Raw genomic sequence first — 14,534 nt, 5'->3', positions numbered from 1 at the left:
CACCCACCTGGTCCTTAAACATCTTGAGGACACAAAGGCCTATGCACGTCTTCTTTTTATCGATTTATTGTTTAATACAATACAGCCCTTTTTACTGCTAGAAACTCTGAAGGAAATGGGTGTCAGCCCCTTCATTATAAAATGGTACTACTCATTCTTAACAAATAGGATGCAGTATGTAAGAGTCAATAAAGAAGTCTCACAACTTAAGGCTATAAGCACAGGGGCCCCCCAGGGGTGTGTGAGTTCCCCAGTCCTCTTTACCATCTACACAAATGATTGTGTGAGTAAACACCCACATAACTACATTGTTAAATTTTCAGATGACACTGCCATCTTGAGCCTATTATATAGGGATCAAGACACAGCATCTTACCATTCAGAAATCAAGCAGTTTGTAGATTGGTGTGATGCTCACCATCTAGTTGTGAATGTAAAGAAGACTGAGGAAATTATCTTTGACCCTAGAGCAGTTTCTGAATCAAGTCCAGTGTGCATCCATAACACTCCCATACGTCAGGTCTCTTCATATAAATACCTTGGTGTTTTATGGACTGCTCACTCACATGGCATGTCCATATAGAAAGTCTCTGTTCTAAGCTCCAGCAGAGGATGTATGGTGTCAGTAGCAGGCTCTTGTTTTTATTTTTCCAGATGATCTTAGAGAGCGTGATACAGTATGGCATGCAGACCTGGTATGGCAATCTGACAGTCCAGTTAAAGTCCAAGTTGGGGCGTCTGGTCAAAACTGCCCTGAAGATTGTAGGTCATCCAGACCAGGGCTACATGCAGGCACTCTATGAAAAGTCAGTCCTCAGGGAGGCACTGAAAATTGTAGAAGACCCCACACACATCCTGTACGAGGAGTTTGCCCTCCTACCCTCAGGTAGACGCTTTAGAGTACCAAACTGCAGATTAAATAAATACAAAAACTCCTTTATCCCAACTGCCATAAAGATGCTCAATGATAGGTAGCTGGCTACCTATATGTTATCCAGTGTGCAGTATTTTTTTGGTGTGGAGCTGTATGTGTAACTGTTGTGGAGCTGTATGTGTAACTGTTGTTTTGTTTTTTTTCTTTAATTGCCTATGTATGAGCTGTGTATGTGTGATGCAGTGATCGTGAAGCCCAAGACAAATTTCCCCTTGGGGACAATAAAGTATACTTTACTTACTTACTTTACTTTAATCAAGGATATATGTTTTATACTTTTAGTTTTTATTTGAAATATCTGCATTGATAGGGGCAGTAGGCAAACGTTAGGCCTACTTTCGTTTTGCACTTCAGCTTGTATTCGGTGTAAACAAACAAGCATGCGTGGAAACCTGGAGTTGTCAGTAGCGTTCTACCTTTGAATAAAATGGGAGTATTACGGGAGGCTACTTTTGTGCCGGTCCGCTACAGCTATATTTTGCATATTGCAGCCAATATGTCAACTGGGCTAAAAGGCATGTTAGGTTACCTTTCCTTCTCTCACTGCATTCTCAGAATCTCATCCTGTTCCTCCTATATCCAATGAATTCGGTGGATAGAAGAACTAATTTCTTCAATCTTTGCATCTTGGCTGGCTAGTCTAACTTTCTGCTTTTTCTGCGCGCTCTTGGATTTGATAGAAGCGACTACTCACAACGCGAAACTGCTAACGTTGATGGGAGGTGTAGTTTTTATGCTGTATTCGCGACATGATTCTATGGTTTGCACCAGTAATGTTTCTCGATGTTGCGGTGTATTTTGTAGACAAACATTGACATGGTTAGAAGTCATTCGCACCAGTGCGCCTAAATCTTTTTTTGCACTCGCACGGCATCATTTTTACTCGCATGTGCGAGTGAAATGGGCGCACTGTAGAGCCCTGTCACATTTCCAGGTGGGTGAGGGCTGGGTGGAGGGCAGAGCAGATTGCATCCTCTGTGGACCGTTTGGCTCGGTATGCAAACTGGAAGGGGTCCAGGGTGGGGGGGAGAATGGATTTGATGTGTGAAATGACAAGCCGCTCAAAGCACTTCATGATGATGGGTGTCAGTGCCACGGGGCGGTAATCATTGAAGCAGGATGGAGCAGTTTTCTTCGGCACAGGTATGATGGTGGCAGCTTTGAAACATGATGGGACGATGGCTTGCTTCAGAGAAGTGTTAAAGATGTCTGTGATGTCTCCTCAGCGCAGTCCTTCAGCACACGACCTGGGATGTTGTCTGGGCCTGCTGCTTTACGGGTGTTGATAGCAGCAAGTGTCCTCTTCACGCTGTCGGCAGAGAGGCACAGGGGCTGCTCGTGTGGAGGGGGAGGGGTCTTCTGTGGGCAAGTGCTGTTTTGTGCTTCAAAGCGAGCAAATAAGCGGTTCAGGTTGTTGAGCAGAGGGATGTTGCTCTCACAACTCTGTTGCACGGGCTTGTAGTCCGTGATGGCCTGAATGCCCTGCCATAGGCTTTGTGCGTTCCTGCTGTCTTTGAAGTGGGTGGTTATCTTGTGAGTGTATTCCTTTTTTGCTTCCTTGATGCCATGGTAAGAGGTTACAGTGTCTGTATACTATTCTATGTCTGTCTGGTTGTTGTAAGTGGCTGCCTGCTTAAACATTTCCCAGTCTGTTGTGTCAAAGCAGTCTTAAAGAGCATCAGAGGCTCCCTCAGGCCACACTTCTTCAGAACATATTGAGTGTTAACAGTCCATGTTAAGTCTTCAGTAATGTGGACACCAAGGTATTTAAAACTTGTGACTCTCTCTACAGGTTGCCCACTGATCATTAGTGGGGTGTAACTGTAGTTCTGCTGCTTCCTTCTGTAATCCACTACCATTTCCTTGGTTTTATTGATATTCAGTGTCAAGCTGTTAGATTGACACCACTGTGCCACCTCATCAACCTGATCCAAGTAGAGCTGTTCATTGTTGTTACTAATCAGGCCCAAGATCACTGTGTCATCTGCAAACTTGATGATGGAGGTATGTCTACTGTTGGCTTTGCAGTCACGTGTGTAGATGTTGTACAGCAGTGGACTCAAAACACAGCCTTGGGGAGCACCAGTGCTGATGGTTAATGAGTCAGATGTCAGACCCCCCACTCTAACCACTTGTGAACGGTTGGTGAGGAAGTCAAATATCCAGTGACACAGGGTGGTGTTCAGTCCTAAGGCCTTCATCTTTGTGACCAAGGTGAGAGGTACTATCGTGTTGACTGCTGAACTAAAGTCAATGAACAGCATCCTCACATAATTCCCATTCCCCTCCTCCAGGTGAGTTAAGGTGGTGTGCATGAGGTTTGAGATGGCATCCTCTGTAGACCTGTTGGCTCTGTAAGCAAATTGGAGGGGGTCGAAGGAGGCAGGGAGGGATGAGCAGATGTTTTTCACAAGCTTCTCAAAACACTTCATCACTGTAGACGTCAGGGCTACTGGGCGGTAGTCATTCAGACATGATGGACTTTTGTTTTTCGGTACTGGAACAATAACAGACTGCTTGAGGCAAGTAGGAACTGTCTCTTGAGCCAATGATGTGTTAAAGATATAAGTGAACACAGGAGCTAACTGAGCAGCGCAGGATTTCAAAACCCTGTTAGAAATTCCATCGGGTCCAGCAGCTTTTCTACAATTAACCCTCCTAAAGGCATTGCTCACATCGACCTCAGAGACACAGAAAGGTGCATCCTCATTTGCTTCACATGCTGCAGCTAGTGCAAGATAGTCTGTGTTTTTCATGGCAAAGCGAGCATAAAAAGCATTAAGTTCATCAGAGAGGGCTTTACTCACATTCATCATAGGAGGGGACTTTCTTTCAAAGCCAGTGATGGTTCGGAGTCCTTTCCACACTCGTGCTGGATCACCCTCAAAGAAATCAGCTTCAACTTTGTCTCTATAGCGCCGCTTAGCATCTTTAATAGCTCTACGTAAACTATAAGATGTTGCTTTGTAATCCGTCATATCCCCTGAAATAAGCCCAGCATTATAAGTCATGGTGCGTGTCTTTAATGCCGTTCTCACTTCTCTATCCACCCATGGCTTCTGGTTAGGGAAGCTTAGGATCTTTACAGTTGGGATGATGGAATCCGTTAGCATATTGATGTAACTCAATGATACTTCCGTAAACTCATTGATGTCAGCAGAGTTCGTCTTGAACATCTCCCAGTCAACGTTGCTAAGGGCGTCCTGTAGCCTGGCTTCCGATTGGTCAGTCCAGCGCTTGACCTCCTTCGTCACTGGGGGGTCCGTCTGACTTCTCTGTTTGTACATAGGCAGTAGTCAAGTCAAGTCAAGTCAAGTCAGATTTATTTGTATAGCGCATTTAACATGCACAGAGTGCAACCCAAAGCGCTCCACATATAAGACATTGTCATTGACACAGACTAACAAAGACAATAGATGCCGGACTGAGCGGCGTAGTCGCCAGCGTACCCGTGACACCAAGACATACATTTAAGAAATAACAAACACAAAAGATGCCGGACGGAGCGGCGTATTCGCCAGCGTACCCGTGACACCAAGACATACAAGACATACAACAAACAAATTAATAAATAAAATAAATAAAAATTAAAAATAAAATTAGTCCAATTTCCAACCGGCTGAAAATGTCCAAGGGCAAAGATGACCCGCGTGAAAACTGCGCACAGCTGTGTCTTCACGATGCAATACCAACAAAGTTCTTTATAACTAACCAACCCGGAGAATTCACTGGCAGTCTGGAGAGCACTGGAAGGACAAGACAGTCCGAATTTGTGATGGGCGACCCTGCTGATTATCAGCTCGGTGGTCCTAGACAGTGACCGTTTGTTGTTTCATGGTTGACGCTGTCATCAGAGTTTCTTAGCACTCAATCCAGACTCCAGGCACCAGTAGATGCTAGCATGGCAGCTCGCAAGTCAGCCGCAGCTCGGTGGTCGTGGCAGCTGCAGATCTCTTGCAGATTGAGGCACCCTTGCTGAGCAATCCCTCCGTCCAGACATTGGATGTGCAGCGTCACGGATGGATGAGGGACTTCAGAGACATAAGGCAGGCTAGCCAAGGCGCTCATCAGCCCAATGGAAGCTGGTTAACGTTAACTTGACGTTGATGGTGTCAGCCGAGTTTGTTAAACAGAAAAAAGGACTAAGAATAACACAAAAACGATCGAAAATAACATGAATAAAGAGTGATTACATTTAACTAGAAAAATAAATACAAAAAATTAACAGAACATTACATAAAATTACAAACATTACATAAATACAAACAAAAACATGATGCCAGACGGAGCGGCATGTCTCGCCAGCGTCCCGGTGCTGGAAGGCAGTAGGAAAACAGCGGCATGATCTGATTTTCCGAAAGCTGGTAGAGACTTAGCTTTGTAACTGTTCTTGAACTGTGTGTAGCAGTGATCCAGTGTGTTGTCACCAGGGCCTGAAGTTAACTTTTTTGGCCACCAGCCACTGTGGCAGGTGAATTTTGAAATCCACCTGCCACCGTGGTTTTTTACCAGCCAAAATTATTTTGTGTCCAAAATAAAGGTGAACGACTCAGAAAATGCATAAGAATGGTTCTTGAACTTGTACAGAATACACATTACAGTATTCAAGTAAAAGTAAAAAAGTACTTTGTTAATAAATTACTCAAGTAGGCCTAACAAGTTACTTTTTTGTAGGCCTACATTTTTATATTTTTGATGGACCTTTAAAGGGATACAAAAGTATCCTTTATGCCTATTTGCTTTTCTCCTCCTCTGTAGGCTAATCATATAGTCAAACATATTTTAAAAGCCCAATTCAAATATATTTTATTTAATATACTTTGTCATAGCCAGAATAAACATTACGTGGCTATGGATATGAAAAGCAGTCTTCCAATACATTGCAGCTGATTCTTCTGCTTTGCATTGCTAGAAGTCTGGTTATAACTTCACCATACAGACAATGTAACCTAAAAACAATGGCTATATTATGGGTAGACCTATATTTAGGCTATAATCCACCTGGGTAGAGCGACAGAGCAGGCTATCTGTTTTCTCAGCCGACCGTCTCATGTCATGTCCTGCAACATTGAGGCTACATAAATGAATGCTAGGCTTTTTCTAACTTGTATGCTCGATTTCCAGTGCATTTGCTTTGCTTGTAAATTAAGTTGTAGGCCTACTTTCCTTGTCCAATGTGATTGTTGAACGATGTTGGCCAGAAATTAATATACGGTATGTGGAAGTTTCCGTGTCATGCCATACCTCTAGTCTCGTTGGCACTCTGGCAGCCTCACCAGAAGATGCAGCAACTGGCAGGACGTCATTGCGTTAACTGTAAGCTATGCGTTAGCTATAACGTTATAGAACATCTACTTCTGTGTAGTAGGCTACATAGGCCAGCCATCACTATTATAATTGCGGGGAAACGTAGCAATGCTTTCTGAAGATCCCCCGCCATTGTGTACCGGGGGAGAGGTGCTCTTTTCTCCCTTGAGATACTTTCTCCAATAATAAACTTGTTCTCGTAACGAAAGGCAATTGAAAATGTAGCGGAGTAAAGAGTACATTTCCTACGGCAATCCCGGCAGTGCATCTCCTTGCTCAGTGTTGTGTTGTCTTATTGTTGTCGTATTGTTGTCTTAACGTGGCAGGTAGATTGACAGTTTCACCCGCCAATCACAAAAGTTACCCGCATTTGGCGTGTGGGCGGGTGCCAATTTCATGCCCTGGTTGTCACCACGTGTAGGGAAGTGAATGTGTTGAATAAATTCAGGCATGGACCAGTTCAGATGTACTTGATTGAAATCACCGGCCACTATAAGCGCAGCTTCAGGGTGCGTGTGTTGTTGTCTATTTAACACTTCTTGCTATTCTGAAACCGCAGCATCTGTGTTGGCTTGTGGAGGAATGTAGACAGCGTTGAATATTACCGAAGTAAACTCACGGGGCAGGTAGAAGGGTCGACAGACGATCGCTAGATATTCTAGATGAGGCGAGCAGGACTTTGAGAGAACGGTGACATTTCTAGGATCACACCACTTGCTGTTCGTCATGATCCAAACACCGCCACCTTTCGATTTTCCAGATTCCTCAGTCCTGTCAGAGCGAGCAGCAGAGAAAAACTCCACCGGAGTGATGGCACAGTCCGGTACAAGTTCAGTTAGCCATGTCTCAGTAAAGCATAGAATGTTACAGTCCCTGATGTCTCTTTGAAACTGTATCCTCGCTCTTAGTTCATCCATCTTTTTCACAAGAGACTGGACATTGGCTAGGAGAATGCTAGGCAGTGGAGGCCTATGAGCTCTATTCCTCAATCTGTTACGGGCCCCGGCTCGTTTTCCTCTGTGTTTTTTCCTTCTGCGCCGAGATGCGTCTCCATGGTTCCCTGATGCATCTCGGAGAATCTCAGTCGGCCAGGTAAAATCGTCGATTAAAACATCCCGAAACAAAAAAGGCAATTAATTTCCGATGTTTCTGAGTGTAACGCCATCATACGTAATCAGTGCAGTGGAAAAGTGCAAAAAATTAGGGGTTAATAAAAGGTAAAAGAGTAAATATAAGCACAAATTAAGCGGAGCAACCATAGCCTGCCTCCAGTTTTCCTCAACTTGACTAATTAAAGGGGAACTTGGCAACTATTTCAACGTAATAAACCCGTTTAGAAATCATTTGGATGGTTAAATGACCTGTTCCGGTGAAAATGGTGACTTTTCCCGCTGCCCCTAGCGTCCCCAGGCGGAAAACCAACCTTGCAACATTGAGACTACTGTCCCGAAAAGATAAGTGAGAAACAAGAAACTAGTTTTAAATCGTGTTTCTTACCTTGTAACATCCACATTGTCTGCCAAACTTACGCTAACCGTTTTGCTAGCTTGTAAACAAATCCATGTGCTTTATCGTTACCTTTTTCCACAGTTTGAAATAGCATAATGCACAATTTCTCCAGCAGAGGGGGGAATCCTGCCAAGTTTCCCTTTAAGAAGCGATAGAATATTTGACCGGCATATCATCAAAATGTACTGAAAATAAAAACTCTGCTGGTCACTTTGACTGACACCCTTTTTTTCAAGCTGAAACGCTAATGTGTATAAATAAGGCACTGAATAGAAAAGAGGAGAAAAAGGGAGAAATAAATGTCTAAAGTGCATGACATGTTTCCAACATGCTTGTGGTCCAGCTACTGTTCTCATTCAGAATCCGGATAGCCAGGGCATAAAAACTTTTCTGCATTCTCTCAGTGTTAGCTTTCAGGCAGTGGTAACATTTCCCAGACCGTAGGACAGAGAAGACACAGTTTGTTGGGATGACTGTGATTTCTCATGACTTTCTTTACTCTGGACTGACATCTCCTGATGTAGATTTTCTGAAGGTTAGGTAGTGCACACCTGGTGGTACGTTCAGTTGATGGCACTAACTTTACTCTCTTAAGGACTTTACGGTCTTACTGGGTGCTGCTCCCATAGCAGGCTGCAGGAACATGCACAGAGATTTTGGAGGGCATGCGCTCAAGTGAAAAAAGGAAAACACATTTATGCAAATATTTAATACTCTTGACTACAGATTTCCACAAAAGAATCTAGGAAGGAAGAAAACTAACAATCTCAAAAACATTTTAGCTGTTAGATTGTAGCTCATGCTTTAGTCTACTTTAAAAAGAATCAAGTTCACTATGCTACATTTGTTTTCGTCTTGGTAAGTAAGCTGTAACCTAGGACCTGCACTGGTAGTATAGTTACCAGTTCATCACCACTCCCCTCCACACAAACCACGAAATACCACAGTTGGGCTGGAAACTGATACGTACATTTGCGAACGTAGCGTTATCAGCGTCATGGACACACCGCAGATTGCGAACGCTGTCAGACCCAAGTTTCCGTCGTATTTATCAATCGTTCAATCCTTAGTGTAAACTGCGCCTTTCTTTGCCTTTCTCCGCCCATAAACGCAATTTACGAACGTCCACAACTGAATGGCAGCGCCTACATACCGTAAAACTCCAAATAATAGCCCGGGCTTTTATTTTCCCAAATCGCCAAACTGCACCGGCTAGTATTAGAGACAGGCGTCTATATGAGACAGGCCTTTAATTCCCTTTACACAAAACTTTTCCTCTGCAAAGATGGAAAATATTATCGAATTAATTATTTCAAACACACTGAATGTCTACCTATATGACTAGGCTATCTGATGACAATTACGGATCATCATTTATTTAGTGTTGAGATGTTGTTCATTGAGTAAGATCCAAATAGCGGATAGCCAGAACAGATGAAACACGATTTAATTAAACGTAATCTACAAAGAGATCACATCACACTGAAAGCTCATATTTTGTCACTAGCAAATAGCCTATATCGGTTCTTTGTCAAATACAGTTGCATTATCAGCCCTGACCAAAACCGTTCAGGAATTATTTATGCAAAAGTGGAACGTGCTTAAATGTTTAATTCTCCCTCCTTTTCGGCACGAATGAAACAGCATGAGAGAGCATGAACCATATTGTTTCTCCCGTTTTGTATTTGCCAAATTTGACAACAGTCTACATTCAAATCATAGCCTAGCCTACTTTCAGGTTCGCGGGAACATATTTTTGACCAGGGGTGCTGAATAACAAAATAATCATGGATGTCCGACGATTTCTCCCCCAGCATATGATTCGAATTTAGACAGCTAAATACGCCATTTCACTGCCGTGTATGAGTAGGTCTAAGAGTGAGAAGTTTTATAATGCCCTGGGCAGCCACATTCCACTGCAGCTATACGCAGCACTTGCCACTCCGACTCATCAATAAAAACTGCGCGCACACACCAGTCCCTGAAATATTAACCTATTTCAGTAGGTTATATAGCCAGAGAATGTCCGTAGACTGGCTCTGATATAGCCTAGTCTAAGGTAAATTCCTTTTCTGACTTCTTTCTCTTTATCGCCATGGCATTTAGAATAAAGAATAACGTTCGCGAACCGTTCTGGTTTTGTTGCCAGCATAAAAACAAGCTTACCATCAGCCTATCTGCAAATTTTAAACACAAGGGATGAATTGAACGATGACGAAGTGGGACATATAGGCATAGTTCATATTGGAAAAAAAGTTCTACAATTTGGAACTCTAGCTTTTCCCCACCGCAGTCTTTTAATGCCATCTAATCATAACGTGCGCAGTCTGCGCCATACTTAAGCCCAAATCACACCCAAGATTCGCAACGAGATGAGCAGCAACTTGATGAGCAGCAACTTGATGCAACATTCTAAAACCTTGCAACTGTGACCAGACATGTGAATGCTTTGCGACGGCTTGTAACGACGTGCAACATCTAATTCACACTGCTGTAACCTCCTTTCTATAACGGTTTCGTGTCATTGCGAATTTTTAAACAGACGATCTGACGGGTTTTAGAAGATTAAATACAACCCGAAACTAAAAAACAGACCAGGCCTTTACTGGAGACCGGCCTTTAACCCAAACCTGTAGCCACGCCAGGCGTTTAAAAGAGACAGGCGTCTCTTAGGGACTCGCCGATTATTTGAAGTTTTACGGTACAAGCGCAGTTGAATGAAGTTAACTGATGACAACATTAAAAAGAATCAAACGTTTAGCGATCATGAAATAATACCATACATGATAAGATGTAAACAAGCAGGGAGATAATGAAGATCAGTAGTTCTACTCAAACTACTTGTGCACGTAGGCTATGGAAGATTGGTCAAATCTAGCAAGTAGGAAAGTTTAAGTGAATGACGTGAAAGTGAAAGTAAGACATTCGAAAGGCCAACGAAAGTTAAGGTTGCTTTTGGTAGTACAAATACTTTCACCACAATAACTGGTGCTCTAAATAGCGATTCTGTTGTCTTTGAAAGGTTCTCTTATTGACGCATTGAACTGCAATTTGGATTAACACCTGCTTTTACAAGGCGGAAGTATTTAGGTACATACCTTACAATGATTTACACGCACATTGCGAAACAAATATGCCTGAAGTGGGCGCAAAAGCGTTAGTACATCTGGCCCTGAGAGAGGCTGCCTGTCTGCCTAACATGAAACCTGGCTATGACTGTGTGCGCTCAGCATTGCGCAAGAGACGTGGACGGACGGAGGTAGAGAAAGTAAAGAAACAATAGCTTTATAAGCAGTCCAGAAAAAAGGACACTTCCTCTCCTGGAAGAAAAATGGCAGTGGCTCAAGCCCCCTTTGACGTCTATGTGTGCACGTGCCTGCCAGGCTGTTATGGTGGCTCTATAAAAGGTCTGAAGTCACTGCTGAGGTAGCCTGAAGTACTTGAGGTGGAAAAGACACTGGTGTGCCTTTCTCACCAGTGAATCGCCAAGTCAAGTCAGTTTTATTTTTAAAGCGCATTTAACATGCACAGAGTACAACCCAAAGCGCTCCAACAAACAAGACACATAACAAGACAAACGATGCCGGATGGAGCAGCGTAGTCGCCAGCGTGCCCATGACATCAAGACATGACAAATACATTTAAAAAATAACAAATACAAAAAATGCTGGACGGAGTGGCGTAGTCGCCAGCGTACCCGTGACACCAAGATACAAGACAGACAACAAAACAAAGAAACAAATAAAAAGTGAAAAGTTTCCAAACCAGCTGAAAATGTCCAATGATGATCCCTGAAAACTGCACAGAGTGTCTTCACAACCGATATGCCAACAAAGTTCTTTAGCGTTAGCAAATGATCAACCCGGTGAATTCACTGGCAGTCTGGAGATCACGTTAACGTGAATCGTGTGCTTGGTCCAAGTCAGGTCTTCATTAATATGAACACCAAGATATTTTAAACTCTCTCTACCCTTTCCACCTGAGAGCCATTGATTTTGAGTGGTTGGTAAATCTTCTGCTGATCACGCCGGAAATATAGACCCTTTCAACAATAAAAACAAAAACAATGCTTGAACGTTCTATTTGGTTCCCAATCTGCTTCCTCTGCATTAAGATAACTTATTATACGGCTCTTCACAATGCTAGTAGAACGCTCCATTGACTTGAATGGGATTTCCCAAAGTTCTAGCGGTAAGATATATTCATTTATCACCCGGAGAGAAGAAATACTCTTTTCTGATTGGCTGGCGGGTGGCCTTTAATTCTGAATAACAGGACACCGTTCCATATCAATGCTTATGAATGGTAACTATAACAACCATAGTAGGACGACGGTTGCAGCGCTCTAGAATCTTTTGGTTGCAGGCTTCCCAACAATGGAATTAACTGTAAACAAGCTAACTGGCCATGCTAAAGTTGTACAACAAGCTGAACTAGTGAGCTTCTTTTTAAACAGAACCGCGTGTTTACAGTGTTTACAGTGGCAACCGGGTGATAAGCGGGATAACGGCCTTCGAGGTGTGTCAGGTTATACGGAATTAATGGACTTGGGCGGAGGCCTCCGCTGCGCGTCGGGGAGTCGCGTCGGGGAGTTTTTGCCCCTCGCCCTCGTCCATTAATTCCGTATAACAGGACACCTCGGCGGCCGTTATCCCTTACGTAATTACCGCTGCAAACATATAATTACCGATGTCAATGGCAACGGGTTTTGTGCTTCTGATACGTCTTTCATATCACTACGCAAGGACTGGAACTTCATTCAAACGTGAAAGCAGACGGTTGATCAGCTGTGTTCTAAAGAATGTTTGATTCAAGTTCAGCAGCGTGTGTTGTTGCAAACTATTTGTTTCTCAGCAAATGCCACGATGAACGGTAACAAATAGGCTAGGTTATGTAGGCTAAAGTGATGTGGGGAGTTTATTATTTCGTTTTGACAAGTAGCCGTGTAATAAGCGGGATAATGTATAGAACACCGGTCATTACTGTGAAAATAAGTCCCTTCAGGGTGGAACAAGACCCCTCCGCTGCGCGTCGGGGTCCGGTTCGCCCTGTCGGGACTTATTTTCCCAGTAATGACCGGCGTTCTATACATTATCCCTTACATATGGAATGTTAAAACGGAAGCCTTGTGGGGCCAACTATGATGCTGATAATGGAACTCTCTTGAAAGGGTCTATATAAACATCTCCTTAGTCTTGGCAAAATTGAGGAGGAGGTTGTTGTCCTGGCACCAATGTGATAGCCTGTCTACTTCATTCAAGTAAGCCTGCTCATTTTTCTTAGAAATGAGGTCTACTACTGCTGTGTCATCAGCAAACTTGACAATGATGTTAGATTGCCGTGGTGAGTGGATGCTCTTCACATGTAGTATATGTTAATCAAATAGTTCAATAGTTCAAAACCTGCTAAATACCACTGTCGTCTTGGTCTGAAATATCGATTTGTAGGTAAGAACCTGTAGGAGCTTGATAAAAATGCTCATTTAAAAGAAAAGTTGTCAGACGGATTTAGAGGGTTTTGCATCTGATCTCTTCATATGACCTTTACCTTTTTATATTTCTTCATTTTGGGAACTTTGTAGCTTTCTACAGATGCAGGAGAGCCATCTGAGTGCACTGGGGAGGAGGTTACAGAAGGAGAGTACAAAAGGAAGCTATGGTATGTTTGAGATATTACACTCACTGAAATGATTGCATACAAATATATCTGCTTAAAAGAAATTGCTAGAGAAAATCACAGTGAATTTGTTTTTCACATCTAAGCGCTTGATTTCAATTGTTCAATTGTTCAAAAATGGTTTAACCGATGTTCAGAAGACAACCATGTTTATCATTACTTACATGTCTATGCCAAGCAGCTAGCTATTTGGCTATAACACGTCATTGCAGCAACATACATGCAACCAATTTCCACCTGGCATTATTTTAACATTGACATTTTGAAATGTTAGCAGTGTACCTCATGTTCCACTGTAAATGGCCCCTAGAAATGCTTTTTCAAAATCCCACATGTAACGGTAGCCAATACTTCTGATATTGTGCTCTTTTTCACTCCTCTTTAGTCAGCTCATCCAGGAGATGATTAACAGCGAGGCAGAGTATGTGAAAGAGATGGAATTCGTCTCATCCCACCATCTGAAGCAAATGGAGAGTGAGGAGATCCCACCTGAAATTGCAAGCCAGAAGGAAACCATATTTAGAAACATTGGTGACATCAAAGCCTTTCATTCCAGGTTACTAGATATGTATTATAATTTATATCACAGAGATGATTCTGTGCCTCTGACGCTAATAACCTCTGGCAGCTCTGGCTCACCTGTTTCTCCTTCAAGCCAAAACAAGTGGAGGGCTATTTCTCAGCTGCAAGCTGCGTCTCAGCCTTTCTTAGCTTAAGTTTAATTTAAGATGTCAAAATACCCTTTTTCTTCTCAATTTATTCATATTGCTCCTTAGGAGAAACAGGTCAGATCTCATTTTGAACATAGCTTTCCTATGAGATTATCTTTATCTGCCTTCTGTTAAGTACAATTTCAGCATAGAATATCATACATGTCTGATACTAGAATATTTTGACTGTCTAAACTCTCTCTGCTTACTTTCCTTCAGCTGCATTCTTCCTGGCCTCAATGAGTGTGATACAGATGATGATGTAGCCATGCAACTTCTGAAAAATACTGAAGGGTTTGAGAAATATCTACAGTACTTGGTGAGCCAGTCCCAAGCTGAAGCTGCTATAAGTGAGAAGGTCACCCACCAGTATTTCAAGGTATGTACTTGACAATGTA

The 14,534-nt window shown here is 42.8% G+C and overlaps 1 protein-coding gene across 1 annotated transcript in view; it reads left to right on the top strand.

Annotated features, from left to right (window-relative positions):
* Positions 1-14,534, top strand: part of obscnb (obscurin, cytoskeletal calmodulin and titin-interacting RhoGEF b) — a 190,823-nt gene that overhangs the window by 163,239 nt on the left and 13,050 nt on the right. The window contains exons 63-65 of the mRNA XM_076293385.1: positions 13,332-13,408; positions 13,812-13,982; positions 14,356-14,515. Coding sequence (XP_076149500.1) covers positions 13,332-13,408; positions 13,812-13,982; positions 14,356-14,515 — 408 coding nt within the window. The remainder of the gene's footprint in view (positions 1-13,331; positions 13,409-13,811; positions 13,983-14,355; positions 14,516-14,534) is intronic.

Source organism: Alosa pseudoharengus, unplaced genomic scaffold, assembly GCF_046254945.1.
Source record: "Alosa pseudoharengus isolate Yale_2024_CS ecotype anadromous, Long Island Sound unplaced genomic scaffold, YU_APseudo_1.1 YU_APseudo_1.1_scf_2, whole genome shotgun sequence".
Lineage (NCBI taxonomy): Eukaryota > Metazoa > Chordata > Actinopteri > Clupeiformes > Clupeidae > Alosa > Alosa pseudoharengus.
The sequence above is the reverse complement of the archived record's forward strand: the minus strand, read 5'-3'. Positions and strand labels throughout refer to the sequence as shown.